The 27,447-nt window shown below is 37.4% G+C and overlaps 1 protein-coding gene across 1 annotated transcript; it reads right to left on the bottom strand.

Moving 5' to 3' along the window:
* Positions 1-364: 364 nt before the first annotated feature.
* Positions 365-27,302, bottom strand: SPAM1 (sperm adhesion molecule 1). The gene is made up of 4 exons (XM_058529214.1): positions 27,253-27,302; positions 7,800-8,946; positions 7,237-7,326; positions 365-1,054 (listed from the first exon to the last, which is right to left on the bottom strand). The coding sequence occupies exons 2-4, from the start codon at positions 8,742-8,744 to the stop codon at positions 365-367; spliced, it is 1,725 nt and encodes a 574-aa protein (XP_058385197.1). The 5' UTR covers positions 8,745-8,946; positions 27,253-27,302.
* Between the last annotated feature and the right edge of the window lie 145 nt (positions 27,303-27,447).

The raw sequence follows: 27,447 nt of genomic DNA, 5'->3' as shown, positions 1-27,447 counted from the left end.
ATGTAAAATATTTGCTATAGACTCATGCCAATTAGAAAATACAAGATTGGATGTCATCTTACAAAATGAATTCTATGCTATATTAATAATCAAGATTCCACTTTGAGTTTCAAAAGCAAAATGTAGTATCAATGGATTTAGTAGTACCACAGCGCTGACTACAATTTTGTAAAATTCAAGGTGCTAGTCAACACCCTTTGCTTATCAATCAATAATAATTTCAAGTTCAATCTGATCATGAAAAAGCAATTTTTGCTCAAAAAAATCAAGGTACTTTCTTGGCTACAGTTTTGATTTACATTTCAAATATAAAACTTCCAGTGTATAGGTATGATCACTTGTGTAAAAAAATAATTTAAGCTAGCTAAGTTATTAAATATAAAAATGTAAAAGATATCAAAACATAAAGTATGTAGACAGGAAACTTAATAAGCACTGCACTTGTACTCGAAGGGGTTGTATCAATTTCCTTGTTTTGAATATCTGTACCACCAGAGGTGTTTTTCCGGTTAACACTCTGACAGCCCTTTTGGGCTGGCACTGAACACTTGGCGTCAGGACATGCACCGAGATCTTCCTCAGGTACACATGGAGACGCTGTGGCAGGTGGTGAGGAGGTTGAGATACTGAGAAAGGCGATAGAAGGTCTATCTCTATCAAAGTGAGAAGGATGACCACTGCGTTGTGAGTTTAAAAAGCCATCTATACAAACATCTTTAGTAATACATACATTGACAGAAGCAATGTTTTTCATATTAACTCTCTCTTTACAACGGACGTTGGCATAACAGCTGCAGCAAAATTTTTTGGAAAATTGCTGCAGGTCTTTGAGTGTGGGTTTCCCATGTACTGTGTATTTTCCATTTTTCCCAATTTGAATAGCAAAATTCTTTGGGTTCAGATGAAGATAGTCACTTGAATTCCAGTGTTTCCTTATACACACTCCTTGCTCCTGGCAAAGCACTTGGCTACACATTTTGGCTGCTAGGGTGACGTTGATTATGTAAGGATTCAGTGTTGTCTTCACGTAATTGCCTAGGTTTGTGCAAGATTGCTGTAAAATTATAAAGAAGGTCAGAATATCAATGTGCAAGTTAGTTTACATGTGAATTAATTCACTATGATAAGCCATTTCTAAGGAAACACGAAAAAATAGACCCAATAAGAGGTAGGAAATATTTTATCTTTTTTATCTTAACAAGCGAGATTATTCCAACTGTTTTTGTAACATTTATAAATAAGTTTCACATACCTTTTCATGCCACTGAATAATTGAACAGTTGAAGCTTAACAGACCCTAGCTTTGGTCTTCCTCAGTAATCCATAAACTAATGGAGAGGGGTGAAGGATGGTATAACAGTTACAGCATGGGCTCTGGGGTCCATCTGCCCTGACTGGAGTTCCAGTTCCATCAATGACTAGCTGTGTGAACTGGGGAATCTCTCCAGCTTTCTAAGTTTTGTTTCCTATCTAGGTGACCTTGAGCAAGTTAATTAACCTGGCTATGCTTCAGCTCCATCACCTGTAAAATAAAGACAATTATAGCACCTACCTCATAGGGTTGTTGTGAAGATGAAAAGATACTAGGTATGTACAAGCGCTTAGCCCAGGGCCCGGTGTATCATCAGTTAGCCCTCAAGAAATTCTAAATAAATGCAGTAAGTATCACATTTGTCAGACAAGTTTAAACAGCATTGGAAAGAGTGGTTTCTAAATTGCCAGCTCAAGCAACTAAACAGGTTCAACTGAGTATACTTTATATTTCTGTACAGTTCAAGGCGTAGGTGAATTATGACAACTCTTTTACCAATAAGCTTATTTGTCAGAGTACGAGCGACGAGTAACTAAAATGATTAATCTTGAGACTGGTGCATTCTAAAACTGGGACATTGTCCTTTTAAAAACATAAAAGATAGTCACTTTCTTTCATGATCAGCAGTTCCATTGAGTGAGCTGGCTGTGCTAGTCCTTCAGCTGACCAAAGGAAGTGATGGTGGTAGGTCAACAGGCAAGTTGAGGAATCTTGGCAGCTTCCACTTGAATCTATTTCCTGTTACCTTCCTTGAGATGATGCCATTGATGGTAGGCAGAATAATGGCCTTCCAAGGATGTCCACACCCTAATCCCCTGGAATCTATAACTATGTTACCTTACGTGGCAACAGGGACTTTACAGATATGATTAAGGGTATGGACCTTGAGATGGAAAGATTATGCTGAATTATCTGTAGGGGTTCAATCTAATCATATGAATTCTTAGAAATGTAGAAACTTTTCCAACTGGGATAAAAAAAAATGAGATGGAAGAATGAGGACAAATTCAAAGGTAAGGGAGACTCAACCCATCATCACTGGCTTTGAAGATAAAGGAGAGAGCCTTGAGCTAAAGAATGTAGTGGCCTCTAGAAGCTGGAAGTGACCCTTAGCCACAGCCAGCCATAAAATAGAGATCTCGCTGCTACAACCACAAGGAAATGAATTCTGCCAACCACCCAAATGAGCAAGTGAGGATCCTCCCCTAGAAAGGAATGTAACCCTACCGACACCTTGAGTTTAGCCCATTGAAACCCATGTTGGGCTTCTGACCTACAGAACGGTAAGATAATAAATTTCTGTTGTTTAAACCACTAAGTTTGTTGTAACTTTTATGGCAGTGATAGAAAACCTCTTCTCAACCCTCAAATAGCTTTGCATAGTTGTTAGAATAAAATTCAGCTTCTCTTGACTTGTATACAGCTTGATGTGGCATAACCCTTTCTTCCTCTTGTACAATCCTGCCTCACTACTCTGCTTTAGACATACTAGTTGTTTCACAAGCATAGCTGGTTTATTTTATTTATTTATGTTTTTTGTGTGAGGAAGATCAGCCCTGAGCTAGCATCCATGCTAATCCTCCTCTTTTTGCTGAGGAAGACCAGCTCTGAGCTAACATCTATTGCCAATCCTCCTCCTTTTTTTTTTCCCCAAAGCCCCAGTAGATAGTTGTATGTCATAGTTGCACATCCTTCTAGTTACTGTATGTGGGACGTGGCCTCAGCGTGGCCGGAGAAGCAGTGCGTCGGTGCGCGCCAGGGATCCTAACCCGGGCCGCCAGTAGCAGAGCGCACGCGCTTAACCACTAAGCCACGGAGCCAGCCCTGTGGCTGGTTTATTTTAAACTGCACTTACTGTTTTCTCTGCTTGGAATCCTCTTTCCACTAATTTTTAACACAGTTGACTCTGTCTTGTCATTCAGATCACAGCTTTAATTAGACAATGCCCTCCTCAGACACTTTTCCTGTCTATTGTCTCATAGTTCTGTATTTTAATTCTCTGCATAGTATTTATCACAAACAATATTTTTCTTGTTTGTGTATTGTTTCTATCCCTCCAACTTTAACATAAGCTCCATGAGTGCCGGCACTCTGTCAATATTTTATAACACTGAATCCCCAGTGCCAAGGATATATGAGAATTCATGACAAGTTCAGATGACTTGCAGTTGTTCACAGGGACAGGGGTTAGGCAAAAAGAAGAGTAAAAGGATGAGAATGGTTTGAGAATCATTAGCCTACACAAGATGTGATCTTTGGAAAGATCTAAAACTAGCTCTCTAAAAGATAAGGCCTGGTGTATAGCATTTGTCAATATCCATGGTGTGAATAATCCTACCACGGCCAATTTTAAGCTACCAACCTGACATCACTTATGCAGAACTGGGAATCAAGTACCCCACTATTACACAGTATGGTAGCATGGTTTGGAGTAGCATACCATTATATAATATTTCGACTTAGACAGATACTACAGATGTAAAAGACCTCAAGAGTATGGATAATAGTAAAATGAAGTAAATAAGTGATACATTTTGAGTATTTATTACTATTTTTTAACAAAATTTATTTTATTCTAAGTTTTTATAATTTAATTTTTGTGTGTGTGTGTGAGGAAGATCAGCCCTGAGCTAACATCCGATGCCAATCCTCCTCTTTTTGCTGAGGGAGACTGGCCCTGGGCTAACATCCATGCCCATCTTCCTCTACTTTATATGGGACACCGCCACAGCATGGCTTGCCAAGCGGTGCGTCAGTGCGCGCCCAGGATCTGAACCTACAAACCCCGGGCCGCAGCAGTGGAGCTCGCGCACTTAACTGCTATGCCACCAGGCCAGCCCCATAATTTAATTTTTAATAATGGCTGTGTTTAATAACCAGTTCACAAAATTTCTGAATATTTAACAATTAGGTCTCATGAGCTGGGACAAGTAGGAGCTGGCTCTGTCACACTCCTGGATCTAATAAAATGGAATGGAACAAAATCATTTGCTTACATTTGATAGCAATTGTTTTAAGTCAGTTCCAGTCATTGCAAGTAAATCTACAATTACCAGTTTCTCAAGTTGTCAATGAATCAGAGGAAACATGGCAAGTAATCGTGACTCTATTGATTACAAACAACATAGAAAAAAAGGGGAAGGAATGACAGAACTAGCATTCAAAATCTTCATAAGTTGGGAAAGGTAGCAGAAATATATAGAACAGAGGCCGCAGGGGACAATTCCAAGGCAGTGACATTAAGTAGAAAATAGTCATAGTAAAGTTGATGGACAGTCCCTATATGAATAATACTGAAGTCATGGTAGAAGAATGTGAATCTAAGATTAAAATGCAATTAAAAAAAAGTGTGACAATTAAATAGTATGTCATGTTATCCTACTAATTGGGAAATGCGTGATTCATTCCTCATCAAAGTAAGGGTGGAGTTCTCAGTTCTTTAAAAAAAAAAAAAAAAGAATTATATGGACAACATATAAATGGTTCTATCGTAGAATTAATAAGACCTTGAGAAAGGAGTTTATAGATTTGAGAAAACAACTAATGAAAATTAAGAATCTACTTAGGAGAATTATAATTTTTAAATAATATTCTGACATTATGAAAGATTTTGCTAAGGAACATATACCTTTCTCTGAGCTCATATTTTGTGTTATTTCTCTTTATTAGTGATCAAACCAGAGACAATAGAATTAAATAGGTAGAAGGGCTCAGATTACCTTGAAAGAATTTCACAAGGGTGACCGCTGTTAAGTACTTTTATAAATGAAGTAAAAACATGGCTATGGCTAGTCTATCTGAAGGAAAAAAGATCCAAAAGTCTCTTCTGATCTTAGAGTATAAAGTCTCTTCTCTATAGATCCTAGGATAAGATCTCCGGGCCATGAGCTTCATTAGACATTCTCCGTGGCGCATACGTCACTACTATTTCCACATCCATCAGAGAAGGAAAAGCTCACCTCCAATTCAGTAGTGCCCATGTGACAGCTTTACTCTTGAAAAGGATTGAAGAGGTGAGGGGTAAAGACCTGACACGGAGAATTAAACAAGGATGAAAATAAAGGAAGAGAGAAAAGGATTAGATCACAATAGTGAAAGGAGCTAAAGAAAATGTGTTAGAAGAAAAGGAATAAAATTCATATTATACAGAATGAAACAAACATTTTTCCTAATAAAACAAGTTTTATTTAAAAATTTTACTTAAAATGGACACTACTAAATCTAACTGTGGAAAGAAGAAGAAGGGCTTCTTTTCCCCTCCCTTAGGGAAGCTTTGAACAATTAGTAACATTTTCCAAAATGACCTCCCAATTGCCTACGCCCCTCCCTCCCCGACCCCGTTTTCTTCCCTGCCCAGCCCCCATCAAACCACTCCTCCTAAAGTCTTTCCCTTTTCAGAGGCAATTCCTTCGAGACAAAAGCCTTGGAATTATTTTAACCACTTCTCTTATCCAACATACTCACCTAATCCCTCAGCCAATCCTCTCAATTCTGCTGTTGCATTATATGCAAAATCCAAACATGTGCTGGCACCTGTTGTCCAAGCCATCAATGGCCTCCTCTCCCTTCCCCCACTCTTGTCTCTCTACAACCTATTCTCAACTCAACTACGTAATTCTTCTGAAATGTTCCTCAGAAATTGCCACTCTTCTCTTTAAACCCTCTAGTGGCTTTCCATCTCAGAGTAAAAGCCCCCTCATGGACTATGAAGCCCTCCGTCTGACCCTCTCCTATCTCACTGACCACACCTCTTACCACTATCTTCCTTGCCCACTGCATTCCAGTCAAATTTCTCGCTCTTTCTTGAAAAGCACATTCCAGCATCAAGGCCACTGCGTGCACCATCTCCAGGTGTCCAGAGATTTGGTCCCTTATTTCCATCAGGTCTCTGCTCTAACAGCACCTCATCAGAGAGGCCTTCTATGACTACCCCATGTAAAATAACACCATTCCATCACTCTCCATCCTGCCTACACTGCCTCATTGCTGTTCATTGCAGTTATCACTACCTGACATATTATATCTGTTTATGTTGTATTTCCACTTATGAGAATGTAGCTCAATGGTGAAGGGACTTTGCTTCATTCAATAGTACATTTCCAGCAACTATACAACTACCTGGCACTTAATCATAATAGGTGTTCAATAAACAAGGGTCAGCAAACTTTCTGCAAAGGAACAGTCAGTAAATATTTTGGGGTTTTGAATAATACAGTCTCTGCAGCAACTACTCAATTATTCCTTTACAGTGCAAAAGCAGCCTTAGACATCTAAACGAATGAGTATGACTATGTTCCAATAAAACTTTACTGATAGACACTGAAATTTAAATTTTACGTAATTTTCACGTTATGAAATACTATTCTTCTTTTGTTTTTTTCATCCATTTAAAAATGTAAAAAGTCATTCTTAGACCATGAGCTGTACAAAAACAAGCAGTAGGTCAGATCTGGCCATGGCCATCGTTTGCTGGCTCCTGCACTAAACAGTCATTGAATGACTAAATGAATACATAAGATAAGTGCTTAATAAACAGTAATTGAATGAAAGAAAGAATGAATGAATGCACATTGACTAGTTGGAGCTCTTTTGAGAAGAGACGTAGCACAATGTAGTAGAGAAAACACCAAATACAGTATCAGAAAACTGAGATTATAATCCTGTCTTTACTATTTACTAGCCACGTAGCCTAGAGAATTTCAACTAATCTCGCTGAATTGCTGCTTTCTCACTGGAAAACAGGTACAATATTTTCTGCCTTATAACATAACCACACAAATGATAGTTTGATTCAGCCAGTATTAATCGAGTACCTATCACTCTGTGCCAAGCGCAGCAATTGTTTTATTATTCAATACCACAACAATCCTCAAAAACATTAAAAGTAGACATGTTCTCATCTATTTCTTATCGATTCAACTTACCTCACTTAGGCTTAAATTGAGGCTTCCCCATATTATAGTTCCAGAGACACCTAGAGCAATATTTTCACCAATTGTATTCACAAGGTCATCCTGCAAATATGATAGAAAGAGTCAACAGATAGGAATACAATGAAATGTTATACATAGGACAGTAACGCCCAAGCTAAGCACACTGACCCAACAACAATAGTTTAAATATTTCCCCACTATTTATTCTATCTTTTATGCAGCTGCTGCCCTACAATAACAAAAATAGATTTTCTATTGTTATTTTAATTACTTCTATTGACAAGAGAGCAGGCCCATGAAAGAAGAAAAAAGAAACTGAGTTAATACTTTGTCTATACTGCCTAATTTTCCATGGTTGCTAAGATATTATATGATTATGTTAAAAATGAAATATATTCTTTTTTTGCATTCATATAGTGATGCAGAATTACCTGTGTGCATATTCCTGAAGGATATTAAAAACTAAATTTCATTTCTTTCAAAAATGATGTTAAATTCCACTAAACACCATTTGTGCATACTATTTCAAAGGCTTCATATCTTGATTCACTTACCTGAGAAATGTATTCCAAAGACATATCAGAAAAAATTGGACGTGCATATACGAAGACTGGAAGTGGACTTTTAGCATTGGGTAATTTAGAAATCCGAATGGCTTCCTGAACACGATTTCTGACAAAGAGTGCAGCTTGTGGAGAAGACTTTAAGTGGCTATTCAAGTAAATGGATGGAAAAAGGGCAGTGCTTTCCTTCCACAACCATTTGAGCTCATCATTTCTGCTCTTTTCTATGTCATAGCAACTTCCATCGTAATTGGGTTTTTTATAACGGTGATTGTAACAATCAGGAAAAAGGTAATAACCCCATAAGTGATTTGGCTTAAGTGATTTTCCCAGTTTTAAAGTCTCTCGCATGAAACTCTTTGCTGCCTTTTCGAAATCTTCTTTGGCTATGTTGGTGGCTTCTGTGATGTTAAGTCGTAAATTTTGCTGCTGAACCAACAAAATAGACTGACGCTTGTAAACTTCTTTAGATTTCCAGTTTCTCACCCAGGTAGGCCTCCATTCTTCCCAGTCAATGACAGCCAAGCCCACATTGTCTGTTGGCATGTAATAAGCAATGTCTCCCTTAACTTTGTCCAAATGCTTTTTTAAGGATCCCAACTGAGGGATTCCTCCATTCACACTTGTGCCTGTCTTTGTATTTATATGAGGATAGTAGCCAAGTCTATCAGCATAAAATAATGTAATATTTTGTCCTGTGGCATTTCTTTGGGGGCTTCCTACTAAAGAAAAGAGGCTCAGATCTACCGACACATTAAACTTTCCAGCACAAGTTTCAGTTGGGGCATTCCAGGCCCAGAGGAAAGGAGTATTTGGGATAAGGGGAGGTGCTCTGAAATCCAGAGTCAAGCAACATGGAGTTAAAAGGAAGATGAACACTGCCTGGCATGCTCCACTGGGCCCAGCAAAGCTATGCTTGAACCTTAGCACTCCCATTGCAAAGATAATAACTATGAAAATCACTTATTTCTTCTTACACACTTTGGTTTATCCAATACTTGATGCAAGATATAAGCACAGAAAAGAGAGAGTGGAATGAAGCCACTTTGATGGATAAAGAGGTATAGCAATTTATATTTAAATATTATTATTCTTGCTTTGTATTTCAGGAATGTTTTGCAAGTTGCTTCATCTATAACTGAAAAAAAAAAGAAATATAGAACGTAATGTTACACTACATTTCTGTATCAGAGATTGTAAGATTTACCAAGTTCTCAACTTTAAGTACAGGCAGTTTAGTTCAATTTCTGAAGATGGAGGACCTACTCCTGCATTTGAATCAATAAAATTATTTCCTCTTATATATGATACAAATTCTATAATAGCTAACATTTATCTCGTCTTCTCAAATCATTACTGAGCCTGCAGAGAGGTAAATGCAGCTATTTTTTTGTTTGGCCTTCTCAATTGAGCAAAATGCTGTACCAAGCAATGCCTTACCAAAAGCCTGTTGAAAGAAAATAAATTTCAATTCAAACTTCTCATTCTTGTTTGTTATTTCTTGAAAGATCTCTTTGTAGTGGTCTGCCAAATATTGAAAACAACAATCTCTCATAGAATTGTAAAGTTTTATCTTTTTTTTTTTTTTTGAAGGAGAATAGGGAGAGGAAGAGGTAAAAGTCACTTCTGCCTAAGGTAATAAGTCAAAAGTTTGCTTGAAACTATTGAATCAGCGAAAATCTCCTACCGAAGGTCAAGTTTAAGTGCTCTTTGGCACATTGCTCCACCATATCTTAAAGTAATTTACTGTTATGTTTAAAGGTAATAAAACATTTTACTACTTTATATCATCCACTAAAAGGATTGGTTCTGGCCTAGCTTAATAAAAGCAATATATGAATTTTGGTATTTTATAGTCTTTGATAAGTGAGATTGTGTTGTCATTCTGATTGTCATGAAGTGAAGTGTTATGGCACATTTTGTGGTACAATAAAATGGTCTGAGCCAAGGATAAGAAATTAAGCTATGTATTATTTAACACTGGTATTTGCAAAAATTACCTACAGGAAGACATATTTAGATGTTCTGTGATAACCAGGAGGAAACTAGAACCTTTCTTTTTAATTAGATTAGTAGTATATTGCTATTCAAAGGTATAATGAGAATTGTACCATTCTTCCCAGAAACATATATCCTTACCATAGCAAATTATCCATTCATTCCCATTGCAGAAAAAGCAATTATTCTGAGGAGAACACCACAGACAGAATAAAATAAACTCTTAAGAACCATTACTGTCTCATGCTTTGAAGATAATGGATTTTCCCCTAATGTATAGAACATGTAAAGGAGCTAAAGATTTTCATAGTTTAAGCCCTAATAAATTTCCTTACTCAGGACCTAGAAACTCTTCACCTACAGTAATATTGAAGGAAAAAATGAATTCTTTTCAACTACCAATTACTGATACCAATGACTGAATGGCAGAGAGTGGGAGAAGTAAATGGAATAAAGAAAAGATTAGATTTCCCTGTATCTCAGGGAAGAAGGTTAAACTTATGGAAAAATGAACATTCACATCTAATTTCCACGTGATCATTTTATATAAGAAAAACATGGGGCAGAAAGAGCCTATTGGGAAGATCTTTACCCAGAGAACTCTTCAAAAAAGAATGGATACTTTGATCCTTGAAAACTGTCAATTTAAATTTTATAATTTAAAAAGTAATAAGGCTGTTGACATTTAAAGGATAGCCCCTCTAATGGGTTCAATAGTGTTCCCTCGAAATTCATTTCCACCCAGAACCTCAGAACATTACCTTATTTGGAAATAGAGTCTTCGCAAATATAATTAGTCAACGATATTGAGATGAAAACATCCTAGATTTAGGGTAGGCCCTAATCCAATGGCTAATATCCTTATAAGAAGAGGAGAGAATGCAAAGACACAGAGATGCAGGAAAGATGGCCATGTGACCATGGAGGCAGAAATTGAAGTGATGCAGCCACAAACCAACGAATGCTAAGGATTGCCAGAAGCCAACAGAAGCTAGGAAAACACAAGGAAAGATTCTTCCCTGGAGTCTTGAGAGGGAACATGGCCCTGCCGACACCTTAGTTTAGAACTTCTAGCCTTCAGAACTGTGAGAAAATAAATTTCTGTTGTTTTAAACCAGCAAGTTTGTGGTAATATGTTACAGCAGCCTTAGGAAACTCATTATAATCACCAGGGGTAAAAAAAAGGATTGTGGTTTCTACAAGTCTCTTTTCTTTCCTCAAATCAGTTTTAACTTCAAGAGAAAGACTGGTATACTTGTAGGTTTTATAATATAACTCTTTTACCCAAACCTGAGAACATCAAACCAGGGACAGAGCCTGAACCAGAACCCAGATCTTCCAGACTCTTTCTATGGAATAAAGCCTTCTTGGGGACTCCAGAGTTAAGGAGAAAAGGCAAATTCCTCCAACCTATGGGCCACCTAATGCTTGTCAACATACCTCCTCAAACATCACCGTTGCACACAATGCAAGACAGTTGGTATCTGTGTGAGCCAAGGCCATGGACAGAGTGAAAAGGACACGAGGCCAGGAAGACTTGCTTGAACTTGAAATTGAAAGCAGGTTTGAGTCCCAGAGGTAAGAGTTGTAGAGGAATTTAATTTCTCTAGGCAAAAAGACAGACAGCTGAGAGACTGATGGGTAAGTGTTAATATACAAGTGAGAGGAAAAAAAGAATAGAGGAGACAGAAACATTTTCAGATCTCAAGTACAAAGACAACATCCAGAAATCACAGGTCATAGGTTTACGACTAAAGTCAAAGAATTAAATAAATTCCTTTTCGACCATTAGTACAACTTTACGGATTCTCAACATTCACTTCTGAGACCTAGTTAGAGGAACTAGCATAAACCCAGAGCTTCTTGAGTAGTAAAGAGTATATTTAGGGTGGCCATTACGTTAATTGCCCTAAGCACCTCGCAATCCACTTGGGGTCTTATTGCCTAAAGATATTTAAGCCAGTCAATCACTCACCCAACATTCATTGAACCTCTACAGTATGTCAAGTACTTGGGAAGCACTGGCAATTTAAAATAAAAAAGAAAGACAGTGTACACTTGTTAACAGTTATAAGAAATGCAGACATGGATGGCCAGAACTGAAGAGCACAATAATAATGTTTTAGGATATGCCTAAAACACCATGAGAGCCAACACCAAAGACACCTGAGTAGACGAGATGTGGCTCCAGGCAGAGAATGATACTCAAGTACCTTTTTCTTTTGTCTTGTCACACCTCCAGAACTTATCATTTTTTTTTCTTTTTTTGTTGGTGAGGAAGACTGGCCCTGAGCTAACATCTTTTGCCAATCTTTCTCTTTTTGCAATGAGCGCTGCATAGGTCTGCACCCAAGATCCGAACCCATGAACGCCGGACTGCCGAAGCAGAGTGCAGGAACTTAACCACTATGCCACCGGGTGGCTCCTGGAACTTATCATTCTTTGTTGAAATGGTATATATGCTCTCAGGCCTATCTGTTTCTTTGGGTCTTCGCTTATTTTCTATAAAGGCTCCAATGCCATGTAAAAATATTAACACAAAATAAATTTTTTTATGCTTTTCTCCTGTTAATCCATCTTTGGTCAGTTTAATTTTCAAGCCCAGCCATAGAACCAGAGAAGGTAGAGGAAAAGTCTTACCTATGCTACAGAATTTTATATGGTAAAGTTCACTTGTTTTTAATGTCCCACTCAATGGGAGAAAACTTTCTTATCTCAACAGGTACCGTTTTGATGATGTAGCTTCAACAAAATTCCACTGAACAAGAAAACCTTTTATAGCACATTTGTTCACAAATCCCCAACATTTAGCAATCAAAGATGTTGTCATTTTGGTATATACTTACTGAACTCAGATTTCTGACTCCAAAGTTTACACTCTAAACCACTAACCTAACTAATCTCTAACTAATCTCCAAATTTTTTTGAGCACACCTGATAAAGCATATTCATTTTATAAATGTATACATGTGTATATGTGTCAAAATGTATATTAACGACCAGTAAAATTTATCTTACTTCTTAAAATAATAAAATCTAAAAACAAATAAGAAATTAAATCAACCTTCAAGCATTGGCACCACCTCCCTTTTCTACATATTTCTACAAATTTTAAATGCAGTTTAAAAAATCAAAAAAAAAAAAAAACTGTCTGGTAAGGCCTGTGCCTCGTATGAGTAAAAAAATTTCAAAAATGAAAATGGTGGCAAAGTCACTAGAATCCTCTTGTTTTAAGACATCTACCAGTGAAATATTGCAAGATAAATAGCCTCTTGAGGAATTCAAAAAAATGATGAATTGCGTTTACTTGTCAGAATCTTGTAGATATGATTCTTGCATTAGGTTTCTGGAATGCATAACTTAAGGTCTCTTACATATCTAAAAATCTAAATTTGAGGGACTCAGTTTCTCAACTCCATTTCAATTATTTTATCATTTGACCTATTTTCTCCATGTGAAACTTTTTCTCAGTTCAATGTACAACTCCTAACTAGAACACAATAAATCAGTTAAATAATTACAGAATTAAATTTTTTCTAAAACTATTTTCCTTCAGAAGCATACTAATGTACAGAGTTTAATTTACTAAATGATCTAAGAATATTTTGATTTATTAATGAAAATAAGAAATATCCAGAGAAATCTAAATCTAAAAGTAATGATTTCTTTTTAAAAATTCTGTTCAAACATAAAGAACAGCAATAGGACCAAAGAACATCAGCGAGATAAAAGAATCATTGAGTACATTTCATAGAATTCATATTTTATTGAATTTGCTAAGGAAAGGTAAATCCATTATGTAAAAGATGCTGTTATATATATATATTATATATATATATACATACACACACACACATATTTTTTTGGTGAAACAAAATATCTCTTCTTTAGTGTACATCTTTGGACAAAGCCTTAGGGCACAAAATTGGGGGCAGACCTAGAGGTTAGCATGTAAAATAGCATCTTCCTTTTATTTAGAGCATCTAATAGAGAACTTTACACAAGAACTTCATCTCCTTAGAAAATCTTATCTGACTGAACTCCAGATAAGTAACATCTGACCTTATCTCTCCACTAGCATGTGTAAAGTCTGTACTCAATTATACCCATTAAGGTTGCTTTTCAAGTGTCCTCCTTGCCCATTGTCTGGATAACTGCTTCTTAAAGCACTCCTGCTAAGTTTTTGAAATCCCCCAAGCCCTAACAATGATATTTACTAGAAATCCTTTTATAGTTCACCCAACTTGTCTTCAGTAGTGGCAAGGCAAGAAGCCTGTAGATTTTGATGTCTGCCTAGAGCATTGGCAAGTCATTAACAGCCCTTAAAAAAAATCCTTTTGTCTCAAAATAGATCTAAAATCTCAAGATCTGAATATATCCAAAATCCTATTTAAATTAAACTATTATTCTTGTTATAAAGGAATTTTATCAACAGAACATATGCTAGCTAAATCCTTTGAGCCAGGAATCCCTTGTTTGAGGATTAGTCTTGATTGCCTTTAGCTCAAAATATTCCACATGCCAAAGTGGCACATCTTAAGGGGGCCTGTTCTGAACCCCTTTATTAGGGATCAGCTGGATCCTTGCCTTGGTGCTACCAAAGACAGGCAGTTTTTGAGATATACAAAAACATGTTAATCAGGGCTGGCCCCAGGGCGTAGTGGTTAAGTCTGATGTGCTCTGCTTCGGAGGCCCAGGTTCATGTGTTCAGATCCCAGGGTGGACCTACTCCACATGTCAAGCCATGCTGTGGCAGTGACCCTCATACAAAATAGAGGAAGATTGGCAACAGATGTTAGCTCAGAGTGAATCTTCCTCACCAGAAAAAAAAACATGTTGAGCGCATGCTTAAGGAATTGAAGGAAATCTAGAAATATGAGAAAATATTCCTATTTTCTGAGGGTCCATTATATATTTTGATCTTCTAATTTTCATTCAGTCAACTACCATTCAGTTTCTCAAATTAAAAATGGTAGCAAAATCAAATTTAATGCTAGAAATTTGTTTGCTTCAAATCTGTGATTTGAAGCTCAGCTTCTCTTCAGTGGGGAAAGGAAAATGACCATCTACCTCCTAACTTCCTATTGACTAGGATGCTCATTCAAGGGGTTCCTGTTTTATTTTTTGGAAGAGGAGTGGCGATTGAGATTTTTGAGGTAAGGAGAAGAGAGTCATGGACAGAAAAAGCTAAACAAAAGAGCTAAGTTTCTTGGCTTTCTTCTTCCATATTTTTTTCCACAACAAATGCTTTATTTCCAGAACAAATGCTTTATTTCTAGAAAATGATAATTAACAGATAAAGAAGTCAGTCATAGGACTATCTCCAGAATCTACTCTTTTGGTTTTCCTATTTCCTGTGAAGAGTCTTTGTATATATCATCTCAATTGAATTGAGATATAATCCTCTTACCCTTAAAATTGTTATAGACTTTGAATATAAACTATTATTACAAATATAAAGGTGAAAATTCAGAAATATGAACAAATATTGATAAAGCCAAGATTATAACTTTGGTGAAAGTTAATTTAAATGTGACCAGAACACAACTTTACTGAAGGGAGGGGGAAGGGCGAAGGAGAGAGTCCTAAGTTGAAGATGTCATTCCCACAGCATCTCCTCGGGCTCCACTACTGTACAGTCCTCAGGACAAGTAAACATGTTAAAGACATTGTTACAACATGAACAAATAGCCTGTAGCTTCAGGAAGCCTCAGGATACTGAAGGTAATTTCAATGTGTCTAAATTACCTCCATAGATACTTCGGGAATTATTCTTTAACATGAAAAGTAAAAAGCAAAATTCCAAGTGAGCAACAGGCCCCAGATTTATTGCCCTGTAGCCCTCATATACTAATCATCTTAGGTAGCGTATGTATCATTTTCAAAGTACTTGGTTTATAACTTCAATCCCAAGTCTGACTTCCACCTCCAGTTACAGGTTACAGCGAATCCAAGCTGAGTTCTGAGCAAACTTTTAAAATAAGAGATCAGCATAATTTCCCCAAAGCAGAAGAATCCAGGTGCAAGTTTCTTCTCTTAAAATTTATATATGTTTTTAGGAAAGAAAGGAGCCGTCAAGCAAGATGTTTTTTCTAGGAAATTTCTTGTTAAGCTATGATATTTTATAAATAACTTGGCAAGAAATAGATATGATAAATTTAATTTAACAACAGAAGTTAATACCATTTTTGGTGGCATTCCTTCAACTCCTTTTTCCTTCCCCTCTTCCTTTATTATTATTATCATTATTATTCCCCTCCCCGGGTTTCTTCTCTTCCGTTTGTGTTAACTTTGTCAGTGTCTTCCCCAGATAAATGTTGTACAAGCTGGAGACCCTTAAGGCTAAAGAAATTGCTAATCCTTAATCTGTGTGTCCACTACCAAGCACGATCAAATGCCAGACAAACTACTCCCAAAGCTAAAGAGGTAACCTTAAACACATGGCACATTGTGGAACTTCTAGTCCTTTTTCACAGAAAGCCATATCTGATTTCCCCTATCAGGCTATGCAGTAGAAAAAACAAGATAACTTACTTTTGAAGTAAAAATTTTAAAGTTTTCTTCTAAGATGTCAGCAGGTCAGAAATTGCTCCAGATAATCTGATAGCTCTGCAGGGTTTAACCCGTTTGGTGAGAAAAGGCAAACTTTTGCCCGGTCAATTAAAGAAAGACTTTTCTTTTGAGTTGGAATTGTGTGATGGGGCAAGAGGGTCCTGTGAGTGTGCGTGCGTGCGTGCGTGCGTGCTTGCGTGTGTGTGTGTGTGTGTGTGTGTGTGTGTGTTTGAATGGCGGCAAATGTAAGTGCCTTGTAGCAGAAAAGATTAGCAAGGATGGTAAATTACATAAGAATGCTATAAATTTTTTATTAGCATTTGAAATGAGTTTAAGAACCCAGTGGTAAAACAAGCTCTCATTGCATTTGCTTTGATTGTTAAGTATTTTGTTAAATTAATGACAGATTTCTGTAGGGTCATCTAGATGAAGAATGAACTTTAAGGCACTTGTTTCAAGGAAGCACAGCATTTTTGTAAAAGTTAAAGTAATTTCTCCTCACAAAATTAATAAAAGTTAGAATTAATGTTTTCAAAATGATAAAGAAAGCCATGTTCAACATTTGTCAGTTATAGGAAAAATACTGCTTTTCTGAATCCTGCTCCCTTCCCTAAGGTGGGAAAAGAGAGGGGAGAGGAGAAAAAGAAGAGCCAAATAAATAATAAAATCTCTCAAAAGCAGTTCCCAAAATCAAATTTTATTTAATTGCCTTAGTAGAATGTAGAGATATTAAGACTATCCTTTCAGGGATGATTTCTATGGTTTGAGAGTTAATTTATACGTGCTTATTTTATGCAATAAAAGTTTATACTGTTGTGCCATAATATAATTAAGAAGTAATATATCTGAAAAGCTAGAAAAACACAGTCTGATTAAATACGAATTCTAAATGTTGAATCCTTAAGCAAGTTATATCAATATGTTATAAAAGATTAATATTTCAGCTTTTGGAAATGAATGATAGGTCAATACTAAGAGTGTTTCATTGAAAATAAGAAAGTAATTCATCTTATTATTGGAAGAATATTCCTTTGGAGAGAATATGAATGTGCCTATAATAACATTCCGTGTCTGATATATCTTTGTAGACCCCAGCGGCCTAATTAAAGAACATACATAATATATCTTTAATTGTAGGATTAGGTTATTGTTCAAATTTCTGAGCCACTTAGTTGCTACTCAATAGATACATGCTAAAGGAGTTTATTAGTTAATTAAATGAATGACTTTTATATACTTTGAATTTCAGTAAACCCAAAATTGTGGCCAGTGGCGATACTTTAAAATGAAGATGTTCAAACAAACACCGAAACGCACCATCCAGAAGCCACAGAGCCGTCAAAGAAAAAACAGAGCTGGACAGTAGTAAAAAAAAACTTTATGAAGAAAAAATATTGCAATAGAGGAAAAGAGACCTCAGCTCAGAATTGGACTCAATTCCGAATACAATAAGGAAACGTGGGAATTTATAGCCAAGGGGCAGAGTAGGGGGGGGTCAGTGGATGGAAAATTACTAAGAGCAACAAAAAAATTACTAGGGGGAGATTCTGGCTAAACTGACCTAACAGAATTCTTGCTGAAGGCGAACCAGGGTGATCAGGCATCACCTGGGGGATGGTGGAAAATGAGGAACCTGATTAGATATCCCAGCTGATCAGATGTGGAGGATGGGAGATTCTTGCTAAACTGACTCAGCAGGATTCTTGCTAGAAATGGACTCCACAAAGATGGACTCAGAAGCCCAGGGGTTGAGGCCTAGTCAAAAAGAGAGCCCAATGAGCCTGATTAGTGTGGTCAAGCAGAGAATCTTTGTCAGTCCTCCCTCTTCTGCATCTAAATAAATTAATTAGTGAATCAAATAAATGAACTTGATGTACTTTGAATTACAGTAAACTCAAAATCATGGACCATGGTGACACTTCCAAATGAAGATGTTCAAACAAAAAACGAAGTGTAGCATCCAGAAGCCACAAAGTTCAAACATTACTCAGAAGATGTGTGTCTTCTATAGCCAAGCATAAAGCACTGACACACCCAGATATGACTGAAACTGAGTAATTGAATACTTGAATAAAGTCTTAATGAGTCTCTGAATTCTAGAGGCTAATTGAAAACGCAATAGCTTCACTAGGGATGCTCTCTGCAATGCCACTGGTCAAACCCCGGGCTGAGCTCAGTGATGCCTGACTTGCAGTCAACCCAACATCCCACCATCATAAACCTGGGACCAATCCTAGTTCTGTGATGGCAGTGGCTCAGCTGCCTAGCACAAATAGGCAGAAGGGCTTAGTACCAATCAAGTCAAAGTTTAAGAAGAATAACGAAGGCCTCTGTTATCACTGGTGCCTTGCATAATTAAGTTCATAAAAGTGTAATAGCTATAACATGGGCTATGAGTTTGCAATTGGTCTTCTATTAGAGATAAGCGATGTTTCTCTTCCCTTGACCAGTCAAATGACTTTTGGTTTTTATTTCTCTGAATTGTCAAAGTCATAGTTACTAAATCTTCTACATATGGGATTATATCAAAGATCCAAACGGCCACCATAGTCTAACATGAACAGAAAACACCTATCTGTTCGTAAATTTCCTTTGTTTAAAGGCAATAGGGATCCAATCGCATCAAATGTAACTAAGTACATTAATAATGCTAAAGATAAATGCTACTTAAAAGAAAAAGGTATGAGCTCAGTTTCAAAAGACAATGCAAAAGGTATTTTTTCTCTTATCTAACTGAGGTATCTGGAGATACCAGGCCTCTAAATGGAGCACTTAGGATGCAGACGGAATCTTTCCTTAAGATAAAGGACTGGTTCAAAAATCTTGTCAGTTTTAAGTGTTTAATATTTATCTTCCTAAAAAGCCGTGTTCTGCTGTCTACCTTAAGAACGCACATTTTGTGAAAGCAAAACTATGGCTGAAGTCTTAAGCAACCAAATGTCTTCCCAGCATGTTCATCTCTTTCTCCACTTCTAAGGAATGTGTGGCAACTCAGTCTAGGCCACCTTTGCAGCCAAATCTTTCATTATCTGCATGAAAATTCCTATTCCTTTGAGGAAGAGGAGTTTTGTGGTTATAGGTTCTTATCATTCCACTGGGATCTTGCCTTGCACCTCTGGTATAAATTTCTCTGCCCTAGATCTTTTTTAGTCCCTGTTCTGAGTCTAGAGATGTATCTCTCCGTGACTGCTCCCACTGTGCAGCCTTTCCAAACAGATCTAACTATTGAAGTGTTAATCTCTGACTGCCACCAAGGCTATTTTAAATATATCAAGGCTCTCATAAAAGTTGTACTTATTTCTGAGTGTGACTCACAGTTTGTGTTCAAATTTGACAGTCTGTCTCCCTCACTAGACTGTAAGCTCACAATTTTGTCCCCAGTTCCCAGTACTGTGCCTAATACATAGTAGGAGGTTCATAAGGTACTTAATTCAGTGGGTGAATGAGTGAATCTGTCTATCCATCAGTTAATTCTTTGATCAAATTATTGTTTTCTTTTCTCCAGTTTCACTAAATTACTTTTAATCTCCTACCATTCTCCCAAAGCACAAGTTCATGTATTGGATAAAATCCAATTTATCATATCTTAAACATTAACAAGATAAAGAGTTGAAGAGGTAACAAGTATCAACCATAAGTAACAATAGCTACTTCTGACCTTACCTCTTTATATGGAAAGTAAGGTGTATCTTAGAGGTTACAATTAGCAGGGACTTTAAAGATCACTAATTCTAATCTAATGTCATTCTTTCAACTGCCTCCAACTGCCACCATTCTGTCTAGCTAATGGTGTAATATGGTCCAAGATTAGAATACTTGTGCCACACAGCAGCACAGGAAACATTTATTGGTGTCTCCCTTTACAATGTCTTTTCCTCTCATCTTCTTAAATTCACTTTTAACCTTTTTCTGTATATCTTAACGGAGTCTTCCATCTCATGGCTCCAACTCACATCTTATCATATCTCAAACATTAACAAGATAAAGAGTTGAAGAGGTAACAAGTATCAACCATAAGTAACAATAGCTGTTTTTGACCTTACCTTATTTTATGGAAAGCAAGATGTATTTTAGAGGTTACAATTAGCAGGGACTTTAAAGATCACTAATTCTAGTCCAATCTAATTCTCTCAGAACTGCCTCCAAATGTCACCATTCTCTCTAGCTAATGGTGTAGTATAGTCCAAGATTAAAAAACTTGCACCACACAGCAGCACTAGAAATGTTTATTGGTGTCTCCCTTTACAATGTCTTTTTCTCTCGTCTTCTTAGATTCACTTTTAACCTTTTTCTTTCTGTCTTAACTGAGTCTTCCATCTCATAGCTAAAGGGATTAAGGAGCCCACATCCAGAAAAGGATAGAATCTTTTTTTTTTTTTAGTAAGGAAGATTAGCCCTGAGCTAACACACGTTGCCAGTCCTCTTTTTGTTGAGGAAGGTTGGCCCTGGGGGCTAACATCTGAGCCCATCTTCCTCTACTTTATATGTGGGACACCTGCCACAGCATGACTTGATAAGCGGTGTGTAGATCCACACCAGGGATCCGAACCTGCAAACCCTGGGCCGCCGAAGCGGAGCATGAGAACTTAACCACTACGCCACTGTGCTGGCCCAAGGACAGAAGCTTTATTTCCATTTTTAGCTCTATTATGCAACAGCTGGAGGATTCAAATTATTCAATCTTCAGGTATCTGAACTCTTTAAAAATATATTGGTAATACCTAGATCAATCTAACTCCCAGGGATGCTAGGAGGATGTGTGAAATGATATCTATGAAGTATTTTTTACAAGAAGCTCTGTAAATCTGAAGTGCAGTGTTATTTTCCCTGGACTATCTATATTACTAAATCTTACTTATTTTGGTTCGTTTGCATTTACTCCAAACTATAAGAAAGACAGCTGTATTAAGGTGTGGAAAGAATTGTTTTTGACCTATAAGAGCCATAAAAGCCAAGATATGTAATTCAGTTAGGGGTATCTCTATAACAATTTAGGGGTTGTGAATTCCTAGGCCAAGAACACCAAAGAAATATTTACTACGGATACTGACAGTACAGAGAAGTTTGGGGATAATAGCAGTAATCTAAGTCTACTTTAAAGAATGTGGTCAATGAAAAAGGAGAGATGGGAAGAGAAAGAGTCATACCTGGCAAAATTCACTTCAAATGGCAGAAACTCAGTAAAAGTTGTATTTACAATTAAAATGTCCCTTTATGGCTCCCTTTATATTGGGAGGCTGCTGATATTTTGCCTCAACGGAGCTCACATGCTCCTAGGTAAAGGAAATAGGAGAGCTCAGTCAACCCTTCCATGGGAGAGCTCAGCTAGCCCCTTCACACCGACATCCTGTCTGGCCAAATCTAATTTCAAAGAGCATTTCAGAGAAAAACCAAGTATCACCTAGTAGTTCTATGCATTTTAGGCACAAATGAAAGGGTAATTGTGAACAAGATTATTCAAGCAGTGATGTTGGGTAGGCTATTCCTAGCATTTTTTTTCCAAATTACAGGTCACAAACTATTAGTGGGCCATAAAATTGATTTAATTGGTTGTGATGCAAATGAAGGAAGGGCTCTCTGGCCTCCTCCTTTCTTCCTGAAGCAAGACATCCCACTCGAATGGTGTATTCCCTGTGCCAGGAATAGGAGAACATCTTATCACCAGAGACGGAGTTGACACCAAAATGCATCCCTACAAACAAGCCTACTAAAATAATCCTTATCTTCCATTGGTTTCCCTCATATATTTCCTAGTCATTTTCCCACAGTTCACTGCCCCTAGAAGCTTAAATCCCTTTTCCTTTGTTTTGTCACTCCTCCACAATTTATCATTCTTTGTTCCTAACCGCTTCTTTAGGTCTTCATTTTTCCTACGAAGGTTCCCATGTGCATGTAAAAATATTAAATAAACTTTGTATGTTTTTCTCCTGTTAATCTATCTTTTGTCAGTTCAATTCATAGGCCTCAGCCACAGAACCTAAGAGGTAAGAGAAAGTTCTTTTCCCTCCCTTACATTTGGAACATTGTAAATACCAAATAAATGTAAGTTCTTCCTGTTGATATTATTATTAATAATATTATCGCTGCCTCTACCCTCTTCTGTATGAAAGGCCGGGAAAAACATGAAAAAAGAAGGCAAAGCCCAAGACCACATAATGATTCATAGAACTGCTAGCATTAAAGCTTCCCTAGGAGGGGCTGGCCTTTAGCAAGCTCCACTTCAGCAGCCCAGGTTTGTGGGTTCGGATCCTGGGTGCAGACCTATACCACTCATCAAGCCATGCTGTGGTGGCAACCCACATACAAAAAATAGAGGAAGATTGGCACAGATGTTAGCTTAAGGCCAATCTTCCTCACCAAAAACAAAACACCTTCCCTAGGAAATACAAAAAACAATTTTTTTTTAATCTAAATATGTAAGCCGTTAAGGCACTGTTTTGGTGGAAATGAATCACTCAGCAAATTCATACCGCAGTGGAGCCAGGTCTGATGATGGTGCCTTAGCAATGGCATCCATTAGCCATACAATGTGCTCTGAGAGGGAACCTGCTTGAGAAAGTCTTCATGGATCATGACTCTATCAGCAGATCAGGCTGACTCAAGCCTTAAATGTGCGCTGCATGGATTTGGCTGCCTCTTTACATCTCTGCAGAGGAGTCCACTGAGAAAACACTCTATTCAAGCTCAGACCCCAAACTGTCTTCCCTCAGCCTGATGAAAATATTTTTCTGACTTGTCAAATGTGACTTATCTAGACAGTTTTCAGTCTTGTAAATTGAATTAGTGGAATAAGCAAGTGGCATATAAGTAAGTGACATTTAAAACAGATAGTAGCAAAACAAATTATTAATATAGAATCCAGAAATTTTTACAATGTTTGGTGGTTATATATTAGTTTGGCCAAACAGGCTGGTTCTGCTTCTATTTCACAAAAGAAAAGGGAGGGCAGTCACCAAAAATCAAAGAAGCAACAGTTAGCAAGATTATCTCTCAGTATCAAACTTACTTTGTCTATTAGCATGTTAATTACATCTACAAGATATGAGTAATCATTAATAACCGTTATTGTTGTTGTTAGTTAAATAAACAATACATCTAGCACATCACATAAACGTACCAAAACGTGTGACAGATGCTATCCAAAAAGAAAAATTAACTACAAAGTCAACCCTCTAATGCCATTATAGAGATGCATTACTATGCATACTTATCTCTGCCCCTCTACACTACTCCATAAAAATCTGAGCACATTTACCCTTGTAGATGAGAAGAGCAGGCAGTTGTGTTTTTGTCCTCACCAAGAACAGAGGAAAACAGGAGTGCCCTATGATTCTCACCTGAGACAAGAGAAACAGGAACTCAGCACTAGAGTGCTAGGCCACTAAGTAGCTGGCTAGTTTATGACAAGATGGGAGTGTCCCTGAGACTCACCAGTGGGGAGATGGCACGGGAAAGGAAGAAACTCTGAGAGGATGGATAAATCAGCTGTGAAAATATCCAGGAATATTCATTTGGATTGGATGCTGTTCCACTTTAGAATTTTTGAAGAGTTTGGACCAAGTATGAGGTTGGGGGATGGATGGACCAAGTATGAGGTTGGGGGATGGACCAAATATGAGATTGGGGGATGAGGACAAGATCTTTATAAAACCTACTCTTTTGCTAAAAAACAAAACAAAACAAAAACAAAAACAAAAAATAGAACAGACAGATAACAAGATAACTTCAAAGAGTTAAAAGAAACTTCAAAGGCACGTGCTCACTTGTCAACATAATTATAGGGCAGTGAGTCTCCTAAGGTTGCATCTAATTAGTACGTTAGCTTCATAATGAATGTTTATGGCTTTGACAAAAAATATTGTTTTTATTCAGTTGTGTATGGCTTGTTTTCTTTTAGCATGCAAATAGCTACATTCAAGAGCTACAGCTCTAAAAATCCAAGATATAAGTAATATTTATTGATGGCCTAAACTGCTTTAACCAAATGTGCAATATTTGTTATATTTTAAATGTTAACATGAGTACAGCAAGCCTTTCATTAAAATGTCGTTAAGAGACAATATTTATAGGAAAGCAATTTCAACCAAATCTCTAAAATCAGACAATCAACAACTAATTATGAAGTCATTGAAGGATTTTCAGTAAACAATTAGTTACGGCATTTACATGTTTCAGTAAGAATTATGATCCTCATTTTTCAAATGAAGAAATAGGCATTAGAAAAAATTAAATAACTTGCTCACCATCCCAAAGCTAGAAAACCCAGTTCTAGCTAATTCTGAATCTCTTGATCTTTACAATGCCCTCTAGTGGACAAGTCACTACCTTATGGAGATGAAAATATGAAACAAACACAGGACATTTTCTGAGAAAGTGTTACCACACAAAGGGCACAATCTGCTTGCCGCAAGACAAAAGCCAATCGCCAAGATGCAAGATGGTGGCAGAGAAAGGGCATTTTATTAAGCAATAAACTAGCAAATCAGAAGATGGAGAGACTAGTTTCCTAAAAAACCATCTTAATGAGGGCACAGAATCTTGAAGCAGTTATATAGGCCACTGGGTTATAGGGGTTGGGGGTTAGGAATGTTGACCCTCTGGTGTTACAGACTGGGAGTCACCACACCAGATCTTTCAGTTGTCATTGATGATACCAGCATAACTCTCTGGCCGGTGCTCATCACATTCCTAAGGAACTCAAAAGAACAAAGTTATCATCTTATCACAGCTGGGAGGTACATACACAAGCAGGGGTATAAAATCTACAGAGTGGGTAGATCTCCTGGAGGGTGCATTTCCATCTGGGCTAGTTAATCAGAGGTCATTCAAAGTTATAATGTGGTTTCTTTTCTACAATACGGCTTCCCTTATGTCAACCTTGTGTTGAGTCAGTATCAAGTGGAGACTGAGTATCTTGATTGTCTAGTACAGTATGTAGATGATGGACATCTTTCTGCTTGTATAATTAACCTCATACTTTGCTATTAGAATCATCCTCACTTGAAAAAAAGGAATTAAAGCTCAGTCCAAATATCTTCCAAGTATACGTTTAGTTGGACCCCACTACAGTGCTCTTACCCCTAAGCCATCTGCCTGTTTTTGGTTTAGATATCTTTAACAGAATGGTTACCTCTTTTCTTAATTCTTCGCTCAACTATTGTTTTTTGTGCATTTACTCCAAATGATTAGAGATGTTAGCACGGCAATTATGATTTATGTTTTGACGTATTACTCAGTTTTGATCAGGAAAATGGAAATGCTGTATTTATGTTTACTAACTTTCCACATCGCGGGACCTAAGAAGTTAGAATAAGAAATCTTCTAAACTAAGAGACTAATAGTTTACCTAAATTAGAGGTAAATTTGTATTATTTATGGGAGTCTTTTATCTCCTGGTTAATGTATATTATCTTCTAACTTTGCCAACAGTGATTAACTGAAGTACTGCCTTGTCATATAGGTTTCTCAGAAAAATACAATGGAGAACGGGTGAAGCCTGGGCCTATCAGTATTTTTGTGCCTACACATTTTTGTGATATAAAACACAACAAGGACAGAGGACAAAGAGCACTAGCTTAAGTCTAGCCTCAGCCCCAAATCTGAGAAGAGAGTTGAATAGTCACTAACATTTTAATTTCTCTGTATTTCCTTCCCTCCCTCTCCCTCCTCCCTTCTCTCTCTCAGACACTTGGCATGTATTAACATATTTGATCCTAATAATAACCCTATGAAGTAAGCATAAGTATTGCTTTTATTTTACAAATGCCATTCAACTTCCTTTTACCTCAGGTCAAGCAAATTTCAGTCTAATCCCTTGGATTCAGATTTCAGAACCATATCTACTCCTTTGGCAAGGTCCTGGAGGGCTTTAGTCCAGTTGAGGAAAATAAAACAGTTGCAGTGAGTCCAGGCGGTTCTTCAGCTCAAGAGATCTGTTTCATCAAAAGGCCGGCTTGGGTGACATGTGAGATGTTTCTGGCTATCTTTAAGGATTTAGAATAAAATTTTAAAATCTGAGGGGGAGAACTCTAGAAAGTGCCCAAGGTAACAAACCAGAGTTTTGGCTAAAACTAGACTGTGTCCAGGACCCGCAGTCTCTTGTAGCATTGGTGTCTGCAGTCAAGTATAGCTCTGGCAGCTACTGAACCATGACACAGAGAATTACAAGAAGGGACAGAGATTGTTCCACCCCTCAACCCTGCCCCCTTCCATATTCTTGCTAGTGGCAAATTAGAGAGTCCCCATTTCTCCACTCAGAGCATTGTGATAGACACGGTAATACTCCGCCTGCTTTGGTTTTGATTCTGATTTCTCCCCTATACTCTATCTTAAGAATGCTCTTGGCCACGATCTCTAAAACTCAGGTAAGGCTTCCCACACTACTGCTAAGTTCTGCCATATACTCACTTGCAATTAATTAAAATCTACTGCATGATTCTGATCTTACCTGGCCCACAACTTCGGTTAAAATTTATTTCTTTCTTGCTCTAATTCCTTAGTTAACTCACTTCTATCTAGATTTTCACGATATAATAGTTCAATAGGTTCCCTCAGTGTCTTCACTGACTACTTAAGTGGGAATTTCAGACATGGCATGATACTGAGATGCTCCAGAGTCCCTGAGGTGTCTCAAACCATGAGTGCCAACTATTTAACTTATTGATTCAACCATTTAAAATGGAGCATTGATTACATGCCAACCACAAGCATGGAGGATACCACATGGACCAGTCTCTGCTCTTATGGAGCTTACATTCTAGTGGGAGGAAATAGACAATAAGCAAGTAAATAAACAAGTAATTTCCAAGTGATAAATCTGTCTTATCTGTTCAGGCTTCTATAACAAAATACCACAGACTGGTTATCGTATAAACAGCAGAAATTTATTGCTTACAGTTCTCAGGGCTGGGAAGTCTAAGATCAAGGTGCCAGCATGGTCAGTTGAAGGTTCTCTTCCAGGTTGCAGGCTTCTCATTGTATCCTCACATGGTGGAAGGAGGCTAGCACACTCTCTGGGGCGTCTTTTATAAAGGCACTAATCCCATTCATGAGGACTTCACACTCAGGACCTGAGCCCCTCCCAAAGGCC

The sequence above is a fragment of the Diceros bicornis genome, chromosome 3, assembly GCF_020826845.1.
Source record: "Diceros bicornis minor isolate mBicDic1 chromosome 3, mDicBic1.mat.cur, whole genome shotgun sequence".
Taxonomy (NCBI): domain Eukaryota; kingdom Metazoa; phylum Chordata; class Mammalia; order Perissodactyla; family Rhinocerotidae; genus Diceros; species Diceros bicornis.
The sequence above is the reverse complement of the archived record's forward strand: the minus strand, read 5'-3'. Positions and strand labels throughout refer to the sequence as shown.